The sequence below is a fragment of the Lissotriton vulgaris genome, chromosome 6, assembly GCF_964263255.1.
Source record: "Lissotriton vulgaris chromosome 6, aLisVul1.2, whole genome shotgun sequence".
NCBI classification, from domain to species: Eukaryota; Metazoa; Chordata; class Amphibia; order Caudata; family Salamandridae; genus Lissotriton; species Lissotriton vulgaris.
Genome location: NC_141694.1, coordinates 1,878,100,554 through 1,878,117,869, shown reverse-complemented (window position 1 = coordinate 1,878,117,869; position 17,316 = coordinate 1,878,100,554). Strand labels below are relative to the sequence as shown.

At 39.6% G+C, this 17,316-nt stretch overlaps 1 protein-coding gene across 1 annotated transcript; it reads right to left on the bottom strand.

Moving 5' to 3' along the window:
• Positions 1–3,774: 3,774 nt before the first annotated feature.
• On the bottom strand, positions 3,775–4,701 carry LOC147709736 (olfactory receptor 2D3-like). Its single transcript, XM_086926082.1, has one exon. The coding sequence runs from the start codon at positions 4,699–4,701 to the stop codon at positions 3,775–3,777; it is 927 nt and encodes a 308-aa protein (XP_086782208.1).
• Between the last annotated feature and the right edge of the window lie 12,615 nt (positions 4,702–17,316).

Genomic DNA, 17,316 nt, shown 5'->3' with positions numbered 1-17,316 from the left:
AGGGAGCAGAGCCCGATATCCCATTGGATGGCCTCAGTGAGAACCATGTACAAGTAACTGTTAGACAGGCATAACATAGAATGTGCTTGAAATGTTGATTAGCAATGTGTCTTGAAATTCACAATTATTGCCACAGCTATCTGCTTTCTTTATCAACAGATGCACAACCTGAGTAATCTACTGCCAAGGGTCACAGGCACCTTTTGCAATGTTCACACATCTGGATGCATAGAAGAGGGGGAGGTAGATAGCAGAGTTAGTGGACCACTTGCTCAGTGCCCTGTTAGACATCCTGTTTGGGATTTGGTTTCAAAAGTATTTCTAGATACTTGAGTGGGGAGCTCTCACCGGCTTTGGCATCTGGCTCCCACAATACAGTAGGCAAGTAATTTTACGATCATACATAGCAGGACTTCACAAGTTTAGAATCCCTAACGGAGTCACACAGGACCGGGCAAACAGGTTCCTGACAAGTAGGAGGTTCACACCACCTGCAAATTGACTGCCTTCCACTTTCTGGGGCAAGGGGTACATGTATGAAAGCTTGGGCAGTTGGGGACAGCTTGCCCTTCTGCCTCTCAAATCAGTTTGCACTATCTTTGAGGGGACCCAGTGCCTCTACTGTGTGGAACAGGGGTTCTCTTAAGCACCTGATTCCTTCTCATCCAGGCTGCCATGCCACCCTTCTTCACTGAAAACCTGGGCAGGCTGGGATTGAGCATGAGACAGTCATGGTTGCTCTGTGTGAGCATGAGGGCTTTCTGTCATATTCTGCCACTGGGGGGAATGAAGAACCCTGCTATGCACCTCTCCTAGTGGACTGATCACCTAAAGGCACCTGGCAGGATAGTTCTCTGTCCATTGTAAGTCAGTCAGGTCTTCCAGGATGGAGGAGCCTATCCCAAACCAAGACTTTAATCAAATCCCCATCAGCCCCAGAACACTGGGCTGGCTGGTGTATGAGGGAAGGGCTGAGCCCTTTTCCTCATAGGAGGTGAGGGATTGGCCAGAACCATCAGACACGTGGGTTGCTTCACTGTAAGTAATTCTTGGAAAGAGTCACCTATGACGTTTACTTACTCTAGATAGTCAAGTTTGATCTTCCTGGTGCTCCGCCAGAGCTGTGCCTGACCCAGACATGACTCTGCTGAAGGACTCCCAAACACATTCTTTTGGTAGCAGACAGGTGGTGTGTAAAAAGGGCAGTGACTTAATCAATGCAGATTAATTGCAGGCACTTACTGGGAGCTCCTCGTTCATGACAAATAATTGCAATATTCAGATTTTGTTTAACGGGTTACACACATCTATCGCTGAGAGGTAGCCACATGCTTATCTTTTCAGTATAGGACACATGCAGACTCATACATCTAGAGGCATCACACACATTATTGTATAATCTCATGTGGCTGAATGTTCTCATTACTCATTACTAATTAGAATGGAGGATTCTCATTTGTTATTGGGAAAAACTAGACAAAATACTCCACCTATTAAGATCAGCAATTCACAAAATTGAGAAAGATAATCTGTCAATCCTTTCTGTGCCCGGGCCCAGTGAGGTTTCCCATGTTAGTCAAATGAAACCAGAGGCTTGCTGGAAATTGCTCAGTGGATCATAGGAATGATATCACTGGATCCATACAGGAACTATGATGAAATATTTGAACCTCCAACTTTTGCTGATGATTAATAAAAACCTTGGAAAATGCTTTTGCTTTGATTAATCTTGAGCACAAAGCTCTATTAGTAATCATAAATATCATAAACGGCTACAAAATAAAACAAGTCCAACGATACCTTTATACTGCATGGTCAGTCCAAAGTAAGCAAACATTTATAGGAGCACGCTTTGGTCTATGGCCAGGTTTCTGTCATCTTCCACCGTGGAAGTCAAATGAGGGGCATACGTTATGTAGACTGTGCAAGGGGGGAAAAGAAGACATTGTGCACTTGGTATGTCTGTGCCCTGCCATAGACTCAGAAAGAAGGTTAATCCTCAGGAGGTTGTTTAATGCACGAGAAATAAGAACCTGTAGACAAGCAATAATGGCGTGCCTAAACCAGAATGACCTACCAATGAATGTTGCTTTTGTAAACATTTTAAATGTAATTGCCAAAAGTCTTAACGAAAATTTTATCTAGTTATATTTTTCTCTTTTTTTTCTCTCTCTCTTTTTAATGACATTTACTATTTGCACGATGTTTTAAATGTGTATTGATGCTGATATTTTCTCTAAGGTCACATTTTTGTAAGATTTTAATTAATCAAACAAATAAACTTAAACTGAAACTGAATCTTGAGCCGGTCTAAGAATTTCCCCAGTAGCTGCACAATTTGAATACACCCGATTGCCCATCTTAATCATGGTTCCTGTTTCAAATACCCAAAAAATAGAATAAGAGTTCTATATTCCATTATTCCTAGCTGACATGCTCAGGCAACCCACCTGCTTTGAGTACTTTAATTTTTTTTAAGCAAACCCTTCACCTACCATGACACTTCAAGGGGGTTGCTGGGAGGCAAGGGCTGGGACATACAGTTGCCCAAATTACAGTGCACTTCCAGCTCAATTAGAAGAGCCACTTAGAGCTTTTTAACTGCTGTAATTTTCATATATGTTATTGTAGCTGGAATTACTTTGGGTGGTGGCATCATAATTGCCCTCCAATCAATCCTTGCTATGGTCATATAGGTCTGAATACCATGTTGTCAATCTGGTTCTGAGGTATCTCTTTCAGCTTTGATTATACCTTTGGCACAGTTGTGTACAAAGGACATACTGAGAAGCTAAACAGCACGATCTTACTGTAAGAATTGGTAAATATGTATCTACCGAATCATGAGTACTTTTTAATTAATTCTAGAGCATAGCCAATATCTATCACCTCTGCCTCCACCCACAAGGCCATATGTTCACACCTAGCTTTCATTTGACGAATCAGTAATAGAAGGCCTGATCTGTTGTGCAAGTTATATGGTGATGGCAAGATATTTTATTACTAGATCAATTACAATTTGAGAGATAGGGTGCATATGCTAAGTCCACTTAATAGTTCTCATCATGGCCCAGTTTTATGTGAATTTAGCTACTTGGTACAACCCAAAACCTGAAAATAGCAGGACAATGACCATGTGATCTGTGACAGGAATTGCAATGTATTTAAAACTGCTAACAACTCCTGGATTACAAGGTCAAAAGCCTTTTCGGCATCTTAAAAAAGGTATACCTGCAGTGGATCTTTTGTTAAAATAGATATATATTGTGTCTGTAAGAAAGAGGACATTAGTTGATAATTAGCAAGCTGGTATAAAACCATTTTGTTCTTGATGGAACGTATGGTTCAAGTTTAGTAGCATTTTTGGTTCTAATTGGTGTAACTGGTCATATCAACATCTACAGTTTCTTTTTTGAGAGAGCTCACCATAATCCCTGAATAAAATATGATTTAAGATACTGAAAGAGTTTCACAATGGGGGGTTTCAAAACCTCAGCTTTATACTATTCTGGGAAATTCTCATCGACTGTGAATGGGGTTACAGGAATTTCTAGGACAATCCAGCGAGTTAGGGAGTTTTAAGCTATCAAAGAAATAGTAAACAATAGGCCCTTCTGAGTGGCACCTGCCTGGTACCACCATGATGTAACCATGGTTGTGATGTGCATTTGATTGCAGTGATTTAGCACAATGATTCCTTGCATATGACATAGCCAGTATACATAATTTAAACAGTGAACATTTTTTGAAAATTTGCTGAGCTGTGTGACATGTTTAATAACAATTTGCTGGAAGGATATATTTCTGCAGAGCTATCTTTACATCTTTATTTCTCAAACTGTAAATAATGGGGTTCAATAATGGGGGAGTCACAGTGTAAAACACAGAGATGATTTTGTCCCGGTTTTCAAAAGTTTTAGACCCTGGTTTCATGTACATGGAAATGGCGGTGCTGTAAAATATTATAACAACTGTCAAATGAGACGCACATGTGGAGAAAGCTTTGAATCTTGCTTCAGTGGAGTGGACTCTAACAATTGTAGTAATGATGCAGATGTAGGAGACAGTAGTGAAGAGGCTTGGTAACAATAGTGCAAAGATTCCAGCAGTGAAAATGACCATCTCTGTGACAAAGGTGTCCACACAGGACATCTTCAGAAAAGCTGTGCTCTCACACCAAAAATGATTGATTATTCTGGGGCCACACACTGGCAATCGCACTGTGAAAAAGGTATCCAGGAAAGCCATCACACTACCACTTAACAAGCAGCAGCACACCAGTGTATTACAAACTGACATGCTCATGATAACTGTATATCGCAAGGGAAATACAATGGCTACATACCGATCATAAGCCATGACTGCTAGGAGGACACACTCTGTACTTCCCAGGAGCAGGCCTGTGTACATCTGAGCTGCACAACCAATTAGGCTGATACTCCTTCTAGCAATGAGCTGTGCTAATATATAAGGAACAGTCACTGTTGAGAAACAGATGTCCAACATGGAGAGATTGCCCAGGAAGAAGTACATAGGAGTATGTAGGCGAGGCTCAGAAACACAGACTGTGATCGGGATCATATTCCCAATGAGAGTCAATATGTACAGCACCAGAAATAATACAAAGAGAATAGTCTCCAAAGTCCGTTCATCAGACAGGCCCATCATTATGAACCCTGCCACCCAGCTTCCATTTTTCATCTCCACTGTGTCCACGTACAACTCCCCTGTATGAATATTAAGAAAGGTCTACATTAAATACATTGCACCTATTTAATATGTTATAAATATGCATTACACACAATGCAATATTTGGAATATCAAGTTATAATTTTTCCAGAAATTAGTGTTATGACCATCTTGAAAATGTTTTACTCTCCCTTGTTGGAGAAGAGTGATGACAATTCTAGGTAACTTCAATTGGAGACTGGAGGGCTTGTCTGCCACATTGAAAAATATACTTTTGATTAATGAAGCTACACTGACCTATGGCATTTACTTACACATACAAAGGGAAAACAATCATGGATCCTTCACATATTACCAATTCCCACAACCAAGACACTCTTGCAGTGGTTTAACATAGAAGTAATGAACTTATTCAAAGTATTTATGAATAAACTCTTGAGCAGTACAATGGTCTTTCCCATCAGTGTGTTGGGTTTGTAAGAAGAGATGTTTAACAATGAATAACTTACATCATGTATACCACATCAACATCCAAGGTAAGGCATTGCCCATCAAACTCCACAGAACAGAGAATAGACTACACAAATAGAGCACATCAGCCAGAAACAAAACTGCATGAGTACACATACAAACATGGGCACAGGTGGGAATTGCATAGAAAAGATAACTAAGGAAACAAAGGTAATAAATATAGGAAAACCCATAACTATGAATAAACACTAATCTGATTTGGAAAAAATAAAAGCCTAGGAGGTTTCCTTAAATGCTATGTAATATGTCCATTCAACTTTCAATTTAGCAAAATAAATTCATCATCTGCAATATTTTGAAAATGTCACTAAAACTTTAACTCATGCATTGGATTCATTAGTGTGCAGGCGGTTAGGGGGACAGATATATAAGTAATTTGTTTGACTGGTGAAACAAATGGGTTCCATCTGGTAATTAGAGGCTCCCAGTGCCTCAGAGGATCCTCTTCAAGTCCCTATGCACCGTTTTCAAATCAGTGCATGGTCAGGGCCTTATGCCACTCTCGGACAAGTTCCAGTGGTATGAGCCCACACGGGCCCTCCGCTCCTCTTCCACAAACCTTGTCAGAATACCTAGAATAAGAAAAGCGACCCAGGGTGGCAGAGCGTTTAGTGTAGCAGCAGCCCGTCTTTGGAATAGCATTCCAATTGAAATCAGGAAAATCAGCGAGTAACTGCTGTTCAGTAAATAAATCAAGACCTGGCTCTTTCCAAGGGTATAACCACTGGGGTTTATAGTGACTGATTGTTTCTTTGTTGTCCCTTCTTTTAGCGCCAGGATGCCCGCAGGGTTGCAGCGGTTTTATAAATGATATAAATAAAAAAAATTACAAAATAAAATTAAAAAAATAAAATTAAAAAAATAATTATTTTTAGGTCTAGCTTTAAAATGGTCTAGCATTTTCATACCAAATATAACATAACGCATGCTATTTATTTGGTGTATGAGATCACCTTCTATGGATTTGAGAGAGCCCTGCGTTCAAGATGTATTCACAATTTCACATTTTGTCACATTCAATGGGTACAATAACTCATCCTTATCTTTTTAGTTTTAGTTAATGTTGCCTTGCAGTTGTGACAAGAAATATAATATTCAATAATAAGGGCAAGATTTACTCATCTTTCCCAGAAAGCAGTTCAGCAAAGTAAATTGCTGTGCTCCTTTGCACGAAAGAAGAGCAAAAATGTGCCATATGTATGAAGATATGATGCCTTTCTGCTCTCGCATAGTGCTAATACACTTGGGGCAGCCTAGTGAAATGCAGGTACTCTTGCAACACCGTGCAAGGGTGTCTACATAACAATTAATATTGTTGGTGTTTATTGTACAGTCCTCTGGGAGTCATAGTGATTTCAGGCAACCCTAGATCTACAAACCTTTGAAAATCAGGGGTTGCGTGAAATCCTTGAAGGAATGCATGGGAAACACCTGTGCTCTATCCATGGAAGCCCTCTAGAACAGAGCGTAACACAAGGCAGCACAAGTTGCTGCACTGCATTATATTTCTTTACAAAGCCACATAAGGTGGTGCAAATCACCATGTGTGGATTTGTAAATATCTACCACCATTCAAATAGTATCTATGCCATGGAAGTGATGGAATCCCAATGCAAAATGGTAGTAAATGTAGCCCTGAGTCTCATAAAGATTCGAAGAGAGGTGTTTAGTATGATGATGGAGAGGTGACTAGTCAATCATTGAGTCCTTCATAGATAAGATACAGGTTCCAGGCGAATGACTCAAACCCAGACCAGGAATGTACTGGATGGTGGGGTGCAAGTATTGATAAAGTATCTAGCTTAGAACACTACTCACGTAAAGTCAAACATATGCAGAAGGGAAGCAGTGGCCACAGGACTCAGAGAAGTTCTATACCTGTGAATATAAATATGCTGCTCTAAAATCCAAAATAGAGTCCAAAGACTCTTCCTGCCACCCTACAAGTGATAAAAAAGTAAACCCATTCTATTTATTATTTATTTTAATTTTATTTTAGAGTTTTATATACCGCAAACTTGACCTGTGAGGGTATCAGAGCGCTTTACACGGTTTACAGAGGCGAACAAACAAAAAGTCTAAAGTACAGCAATATTCAAAAAGGTTGGCAAGGGGCAGGGGTGCTGGGAACATAGAGGAAAAAAGGGGATACACGTGTACGGTTACAGTTATAGTTAGAATCAGTAAAAACAAAAAGCCCCACTACAGTCAAATGCCCCAGCTACAGTCAAAAGGCATTTCCATTTAGTTCCTGCAGGGCAGTTGAGAGAAATCAGTTTCTCTTTGGAGACTTTTGCATTTGCTCAAACACAAACATTTTGTAAGTCAAGTAGCTCATATAGCTTGTGTGGTTACTTGGTCAACAACTTCTACTATATAGCCTGACAATTACTCAGACATAATGCTTGGAAGCTGTTCCTTCAAATTAGCAGACAGTTGACAGCAAGTTTATAATATTTTCACTGACCTGATATTTAAGATAATAGATACCAAAGACCAAAGGACCCCTGCACAGTAGTTGACATTGTTGATCATCCCATCCTACTCCGGCTGTTGGCAGTGGCTGGACTAGTTGCTTTTACCTTCTCTTGGTCCATGTCACTTTATCAATAGGAAGTCAATCTTGTGTACTTACTCCCCCAAGGGCCAGGTCCTTGTTGTCTCCAATCTTCTTATATGTAAACATGAGACCATTGATCACTGTATATATGAGCACATTCATCATCGTAATCAGATCTTTTGGACTGGACTGCACATCTGACAGCAAGGGACACAGTGTAACTTTAGAATTCATTACCCTTATGAAGAGACCCAGCATGTGCTTCAGTCTTTTCTTTTGTCTATCAAAACTTGGATGCACAACACTATGCTAAACCTAATCCTGATTAAACCAAGGAACTGATCAGCATATGTTGCATACTGGCTATAGAGCTTGGCATAGGCAGAATTGTCATAGTCCCTAGCTTTTCAGTATGCCTTATTTATTTCATATACAGACTGTGTGAAAACTCACTTCTTTTGTCCCTCAGCAGATCAAAGCATTTGTGGTATGCAAAGCTATCCCGTCCAGACATGATTATTGTAATGCCTGGCAAATAAAGCTCCCTGTTTAGACTCCTCCGTAAGACCTTCAAATGGATCCCCCCTGAGTCAAGGAAGATAGGCACCCACACACTCATCACCAGCAGACTGGAATATGGAAACAAACTCTCTGCCGACATCAACAAGTTTCTACTCTGCAAACTCTAGACAATACAGAGTACCGCCGCCATACTCGTCCTTGGCATCCCCCAACACGAACATATCAGCCAAAACCTACAAAGTCACCACTGGCTCCCGGTGGAGAAAAGAGTCACTTTCAAAATTCTCACTCATGCCTACAAATGCCTACACAACTGACCCAAATACCTCAAGACAGAATCAACTTCCACATACCCAAAATAAACCACAGATCTGCCAACCTTACACTGGCCAAAACACCTTGCATCCACAGAGCCAGGGCAGATGGGAAGATCCTTTTCTCACATTGCAGCCAAGACCTGAAACAAGCTACCGGCAGACATCAGATGCGCCCCTCCATGAACACCTTCAGTCAGACCCTCAAGACCTGGCTCTTCAGCTAAACAGAACTGCAGATCCACCCCCCTCAGCGCCTTGAGACCCTCCTGGGTGAGTAGCACACTTACAATTTCCTGATTGATTGATTGAAGACTCTCCCTAATATAGCAGAGAATTCAGTTCAAGGAACTTTTCCTCTGCATGTCTTAAGAACTCTTACCATTCTGGCCTGAATGTTGCAAAACCTTTGTTCACAATTTCTCTGCTAAGCTTCTCACATTATAGAAATGGTCCATTGCTTAAGGTGAACATGTCTCATAGGCAGAAAATGTTTTCTAGTCTGGTTTTAAAATTGTGGAACTGACTGCCACTCTTCACTATATCACAATCCATACTTCTTTAGTCCTGTTCTATTCTTTTTCACTTCCTTCATGCTTTTGCTTTCAACTTTGAATGGAAATTCCGGTTAGTCTAAAAGATGTTGGTTGTAGTAGCTTGGTTCCTAATTCAGGTCAGTTAGAACACTTGTAACGTTATAATTTGTAGAAACACAATTTTAAATAGTTAAATATTTGTGTATTAATTACCAGTTATGTTCACTCTAACATGAATCTTCATTGGCGCAAAAAGAATATATGAAGGGTTTTGCATTGCCTATAAAACACTATACTCTGGAAGATCCAATTTACTGGCAATGAAACTGATCTCTTCAGTGGACAACCAGATTTCACTTACGTATGAGAAAACAAGAAAAAAGCAAAACATATAAAATGAGGGACAAACAGTGTCACCAAAACATTGTAAATCAATGACAAAAGAAAGAAGACAGATTAAGAGAAGAACAAACTTTATAAAGGACTGAAATGGGAGATTATAAATGAGACATTGTGAGCACTAAAAATAAGATTTACTAATCAGAAAACTGCATAAGCCTAAAAGTAACAATTATGTGGAGTTTAGATACCTCTACAGTAAACATTTCAATTAAATTGCTGTTGTAACTTAAACTTTTGAGAACAAATGTTGGTGGTGACTCATTTGTTTTTAACAGCGACGAGTCGACCGGGCGGAAAAGGACCTGTGTATAGTGGCGGTGTCTGCAAGACACCGCCATCCATATTACTATACATGCTGTGATGTGCCTTTCCATGGCGTAAAGGCATGCGGTTACTGCATGTGGGACCTGTAGCGGGCCCCCAGGGTATTGTGGGGGTTGGGGTGCACATGGGCGGAACCTAGGGTACCCCCCAGCATTTGCATGCACAATGTGGCAGGCACCGCGCGGTACATGCCAAGTTGTGCATGCAAATGCACACAGTGCAGCCACAGCACTTTGGTGGGTGATCCTGTGTGCACCACCCACCACAATGTTGTGGATGGAGGTGGTGGCATCCTAATTGCTGGAGCGGGACCACTGCACCACTGGTGGCTGGTCCCAGCACTGCTAGGGTGGCGGGCGGTCGAAAGTCTGCTCACCATCCTAATAGGCCCCTATGTTTCTATCCTGAAACTCTAGCAGGTTGATGAGCTTCTTTTTGAAAGGCAGGAATAGAGTTAAATGGGTTAGAGAGATAGAGGAGTTTATTATCAGCATACACTGATAATTTAAGGTGAGACTTGTTAACAAAATTAGTTGAGAGCAATTATGAATAAAAGAGGGGACATACTTGGCATACTTCCCTTTGTTGAGAAAATTACCCAGATGTTATACCATTAAAAAATATTTCTACTTTAGAATATAATAAAGAAATTAGGGACCCAAGCCAAAACACTGAAATGTTTGAAACATAAAACGAAACGAACTCAATCAAAAACCTTTTCCAAGTCTAAAATGATGACAGTTAATTCATGAGAAAGTTTGGAAGCTCTTCCTAGAACATTAAACACGCATCTCATCTTGTCAGATGAAAAACACTCTTTTATAAAGCAAACTTATTCTGGGCTAATCATGTGGGGGAGTAGGTGATCTAATCTAAGTGATAAAATGTTGGCAAACATCTGGTAATCTATATTCAATAGAGATACGGGACAGTAGTTTTTGCAAAGTTGCCAATCTTTGGGTATAAAACAAATAAGAGTTTCTTGAAAAATACATAGAAATAAACGTGTAGAAGATTAAAAATAAAATTCAGATGTGAACCCATCCGGCCCAGGACATTAATTGGGTTTCAGTTTTGTGACTGATGTGGAGATGTCCTGATAGTAATGTCAGATTCCAAAAAGGTAAAATCCCAGTCATGAAGGATTGGTTTAGGAATGGAGAATAATGTAGAGATATGAGAATTGGAGGGGGTGTCTCTGATGTATATGAAGACTTATAGAAGGTGGAGAATTCCATTAATGTATCTTCATCCTTAATAAACATTTGGTTATGTAAAATTCTAATGGAGTCAATCTCTTTACATTCCTGCTTGACTTTTAAATAATCAGCTAAATGTTTGCCTATCTTATCTTGACATCCATAATATCTAGAATCTTGTCAAAGTAATATTGAAACACCTTGCTCCATGGATAATTGGTTACCTTGAAATTTCACTTTTTAAAAATGATAAAATGAGTCCTCCAGCTTTTTGTCATTAGGGATTTACAGGTAGTTTCAGCTTGTTTGCTTTTACCTTGAACATAATTAATGATAAACCTCTTGCAAAAGCTTTATAATATATAAGTTGGAATATCCTGAGAGAGAATTTAATTGATGAAGTTGATAAATCGTACGTTAAATATAGGGTCTAAAAGAAGGAGATTATTGAATCTCCGATGACTTGGGTGATGACAAGTGGGTAATAAATCAGCGATAGTAGAAGCATGATTTGAAAGGAAAATAGAACACATTTCATCATTTATTATATTTTGAGCCAGTGATTTAGAGGTAAAAATGTAATCAATTCTAGATTTAGTGTCATGTATTGGTGAGACAAAGGTACATTCCCTTCTAGTTGGGTGTTTGATTCTCCATGAGTCAATCTAATAGCTTTATGTATTTTTGAAGCAGATGATCTAAATTTAGATCACCAACTTGATTGCAATTACCTCCCGTGATAAAATATTCAGCAATAATAATCAACAGTTGTTCAGAGAGAATAAACCTATTGAAGTTGTGTACTACTAAAGGACCAAACAGATTAAAAATTGAGAGAGGAAGTCTGTCATTTAAAAGATCAAATACAAACCACCTACCCTCTATGTTTGCGGATTAGGAAAGTGTAGTAACATGAGATTCTTATGAACAAGAATAATGGTACAATTTTTCATTTGTACCTCAGGAGAGAAAAATACATGACCAACCCAACCCAATTTGTATTTAACTTAAATGCTTCTGTCTCAGTTCGATGTGTCCATTGAAGGATAGAAACATCCACATGCAACTAAGCTTAATATTTCAGGAAGGTACTTTGAATGATAACAATAAGGAATGGCAGGATGAAACACTGCTTACAATTAACTAACATTGCATTTGGATATAAAGTATATAACTAAAAAAAGATGAAGATTTTAGAAAATACTTAAAATAGAAAGAAGAATGAGATATAGTGTAAAGGGAAGACTATTGTGATTTAGGAGAAAAGAACAGCTCAAACAAAGAGCAAATAAGAAAAAAAATATAGGACATGTCGTAAAACTGACAACTGCAATACATACCTAGGGGAAGAAAATTCATGTGGCCATAGGGTACAGGGGGGACAAGACAAACAAGAAGACTGGGGAACTCCAGACATTCATAGCATCGGGAAATTATTTCATTGTATGTTAGATGCTGCAAGGAAAGAACAAGTTAATGAAATATACATATAAATAACAATATAGAAAGAAACAATCTATTGAAGTATATGACAATGAATACATTATTTCATTGAGTCTTCTCTACATTGATGCTTGAAATTCAATGTAACAATGATGTTACAGGATTACATTATGTCACTAAAATGGCAAGTGTCAATTAGGCCATATTGAGCATTGAAAGCTCTGAGCTGTGGGCAAAGACCTAGAAATAGTTTATGTCTGTGTGCTGTGAACTTTGCAACGTCATGAGAGAAAATTATGCATGGACCACATTATTTGCTTTTTCATATTTGCAGCAATGAGGACTTTTAAGAGGCATGTCCGCTCCAAAATGATGATTACACTAGTAGCCTTAGAGGTAAACATGTTCATGAGCACACTCAAAATTGAGCGATGTAGAATAAGGAAGATCCTGAACTTTTAGAATAAATGCTTTCAAAAATTGTATCGGGCGGTTACCCTCCTTTTTTTCTGGTAAACCATCATTTTGGAGACTATTCCTATAGTTCCTATTCTCTACATCCTCAGTATGCATTTGTTAAGTAAATTATTTCTAATTGCATATTGTGAATTGTGGAAGACGAGTCTTAGATATCACTAACCTGTTGCTTGAGCTCAGAGACACACTTAATGGCCTTCTATCCTCAAGTTTGTGGAGTGTCGTATTAGTCTCTTCCATGAAAGGTTCCAACCCGTATTTCTTCTAGTATTTTTGGGATGTTTATTTGTAGGAGAATGTAAAGATTTGGCAGAGATCTGAGTTTTATGAATTAACACAGGTTCTGTATCTACCACGCTTGTGTTTCTGACATGGATAACGTAGACTTGTTTTTTGAAGATGAGAAATGGCAGTGTTCTTGTGAGAAGGCTGAAGAAAAGATGAGGTTTCCAGTGACATACTCTCCCCTTACAAAGGTTTGCCAAACAATACTTAGATATAAGTGTTTCCCTTGGAATGGTAATATGGAGCCAACAACATAGGAGTAAAATGAATACTGCACAATCTGAATAAAATATTACATAGTCTTACTAATCATACTATATTGACAGCAGAATTATATATTGTAGACCAAGAAAGCCATAGAGCACATTTTTTATCAGGAGTCATATCACATAAGCATAATGTACACTCAAGACATATCAGTAGTGCCCACCAAAAAATAACATTCCTTGAAACATACATTCCTCACATAAAGTTGCTCAAAACATAATATAAGGATGAGAGGACATTACATAAGAAAAAATGTGGCAGGAAATTGTAGCCATAAGGAAAGGTCGAAAGATACAGGATTCTTCCTATAGTATTAATAAAATAATCTCTCAACATATTTATTGTGCAGCAGGCAAATCAATGAGTTTGACATTAGTCAAGTTGTTAATTGGGTAGCCGATCCAGCAATTCAAAATTAGATTATTCTTTGAGTGAAGATTCTAAGTATTATGCAATATCAAAGGAAGGACATGAAATGTCAGCCATTTGCAGGAGTGGAAAGTTATATCTTCCGGGATTCCACCAAAGGAGAACCACTTCCAAGAAGACAGAGTATTCACCTGCCTCAGTTATGATAGCATTTAGGTAACTTCCAAGTCCTTCCTCAACGTGCACCAACGTAATTCAAACCATCTAGCCCTGGAATGGAATAAGCACAAAATGGCAGCTGTTGTGAGGAGAAAGGTAAATTGGCAGGAATTAGCTCGAAACAGTCAGTAATGAGCTCAAGTGCTCAGCATCATCCTCCAGAAGAAACTTATTTTGTTTTCATACAGAAAGAAAGGAGCTGTCCAAAGAAAATAAGCAGTCATCTTGACCGCCGTTCTGGGGCTCTGCTGTTACGTAGGCATCTTACAGGCATCCAATCCTTACCTTCTAGTCTTCTATTTAAAAATGAATTATGAATTATCCACATAATTTACCAATTAAGCATTAAGCTAATACTGTGGACATTAAGCTAAGGATTTAAATACATTTCCTAATAAACTACATTAGTTCGGTCCATATAGTTTTATGTTATCACCTTATAGGCCGCCATAGAGGGCTATACCGGCTATTAAAGGCCCTCTCCAGTGTTAAAGGCCCCGAGCCGAAGGTGAGGGCCTTTAACAAGGGAGAGGGACTTTAATACCCTGTATAGCCCTGCTACAAAGGGCTATAAGGCCATTAGAACATTCTGCCACTAGAGGGCAGAATGTTCGAACAAATTAAACAAAGGGTTCTCGAAGCATGAGGGGATATAAATCCCCTCGAACTTCGGGAAGCCTTTGTAGAACATTGGAATGTTGCTCTGCGGGCCTTTACTGGCCCGTAGAAGCAGGGAGCACTCCATTGTCTGTAATGGAGCTCCCAACATTCCAATGTTCTGATAAAGCATATGAACAGGTCAACAGATTTGACAAAACATGCACGTAAATCCAGAGCCATCTGCGAATGAACCTGTGCCTCTCAGTGAAGATCAAGGCCTAGATTTACTAAGGGGTTAGGTTGCCATTGCATCACACAAGTCAATGCAAGGCAGAGCAAACCCTTAATTCAGATTTACTAAGCCATGAAAATCCACCTTGATTGGCTTTGGATGGCTTCGTAAATCTAGAGTAACCCAAATCACTGCAAGTCACTGCATTGCTTTTCTCTGTCATGAAAGGCATTCCATGGTGGTGTGTGGGTGCTCTCATGCACCCTCCCGTGGTTTTTGATCTACTTCTAGATTCACTGGGAATCAATGAGTCAAAATGTGAAGCCTTCCCGAGTGAGGCGTAATGAGAAGAAATATGTTTATTTCTCCTTGTTTTATTCCTTTTTTATGTGACCTGCATTCTGCAGCACGCAGAGAAAAATGCCTTTGAGGATTGTTTTTGTGTAGGGAAGGGACTCTTCCTGCACAAAACAATCCTTCCTTTAAAGCAGCCACCGTTGCACCATGGTACAAGGGGGTCTGTATTAGCACAAGGTCACCAGCTCAGAGAGAGAGAGCAGCAACGCACCGTATGTTAGCAATTATGGGGCATTCCTGCCCTCTTTATTTTACACAGAGCATCAATACGTCTTGCTTCAGATTTTGTAAATATGCCCCCGTGTAGCTTATGTGATGTGTTACATAAGATTAAAACAGACAATCATAAAAGCTGAGACATAAAGTGCAGATGGAAATGAGCAAACAATATTTAAAATTACATTGCGTTCCTCTGCATAGGATACTCCTCAAGAAGCAGACAATCAGATAACAGGTATCTAGATCATTTAATTGCTGTATGAAGAGCATGGCGATTTACACTCTGTACATTTTTGCCCCTGCAGCAGGGGAAATAAAAAATTCCTGGTTAAAGGCAGATAGTAATGGCAAAAGAAAACAAAATACAATAAAATCTGGTTTGATTTCTCATCATTCAGACGTATACAAATATTGTCTGGGGGATAATTGGCCTAGGGGAGAACTTAACAACCAATGTATTGCCCCTAGTATAAATTGAGTAAATAAATTACATTCACACACATTCTGCAAAAATGATAAATATGGGGTGATTCTGGCTGTCGTCTGGAGTAGACATTGGTCTCTTACAAATGCCTTCGCCCCTTCCACAGCCTCCCTAGTGGCCGTCTCTGCTTAAGGAAGCAATCCTGGACCCAGATGTTTTATTTCTTGGTAATGGCATCTGGGTTCTCGAACAGGTATGCACAGCCCAGGGCCGAGGTGGTATCTCTTACATACTATTGGATATTCAATCCATGATCACAAACACAATCTCTAACAACTGGCAGATTAAGTTCAGTTTCTTTGTTTGACACGTGAGTGACTCCAAAAAGGTCATGAACATACTCAAACCCTTGATGTAAGTATAAGTGAGGGATCAAGGGAGAAACGCCCAACAGGCAGCAGTAACATCTATTTTCCTCTGCTTGGATAGTAGCAGTATCTCTGTAGCCCCATATTACTATTTGGTTGGAAAAGTATGGAGACACTTCCCTTTGTAGATTTCTAACATTGGGGCCACTGGCTGTTTACCAATACAGGCAGCAAGTGATAAAGTGGTGCCAACAGCATGACAGAAGCAGATCAATCTGCTTCTAAAGCACCCACACCTTGTGCAAGCATTATCAAATTCCTGTCCATGACTTGAAAAAGAGGTCACCTTATATAATTTTGTCCCTCTAATCACTAAGGTACACATGTTAGTGTTCCTTGGGCTGCCCACCATGATAAAGGATTTGGAAAAGTTTGTTTCCAGGTCAAGGCCCTTCATGAATTCCACAAAAGTGTTGTTTAAAGTCTTCAGGCGGTTCTCCATACTAGCAAGAAGCATCGCGTCATTCACATAGAATAAAGCAGGCAGGTTTTTTATCGGCCAGTGATACATCTTCTTGAGCAACATCCAACGTCCTCTCCAATTCAGTAATGTATAGAAGACGAGGATAAGGGGGGTATGCAACCTGGACATACTCCATGATTGACTTTTAATGGGGAAGTATGCATACCAGCCTCACCAAATCTTACTGAGGCCAAAAGACCCAGTGAAGGAGTCTAAGAAAGCAGACCAAGTGCACCTCAAGGCCCATATGCCAAGGGTCACCCATAGTTTTGACTTCGCAATGAAAAGTGCTCAATAGGTCCATGTACGCCAGATGCATTGGGGTGCCACTTACTCACTGACTCCTTGTGAAGCGGTCGCTCCACCCTTCCTCCTGACCTCGTAGCGCTGTACTGGTATCATAGCGCTGCCTCTCCCCACTGCCATAGCTTTAAATTAATTGATTTCGCACCCGGT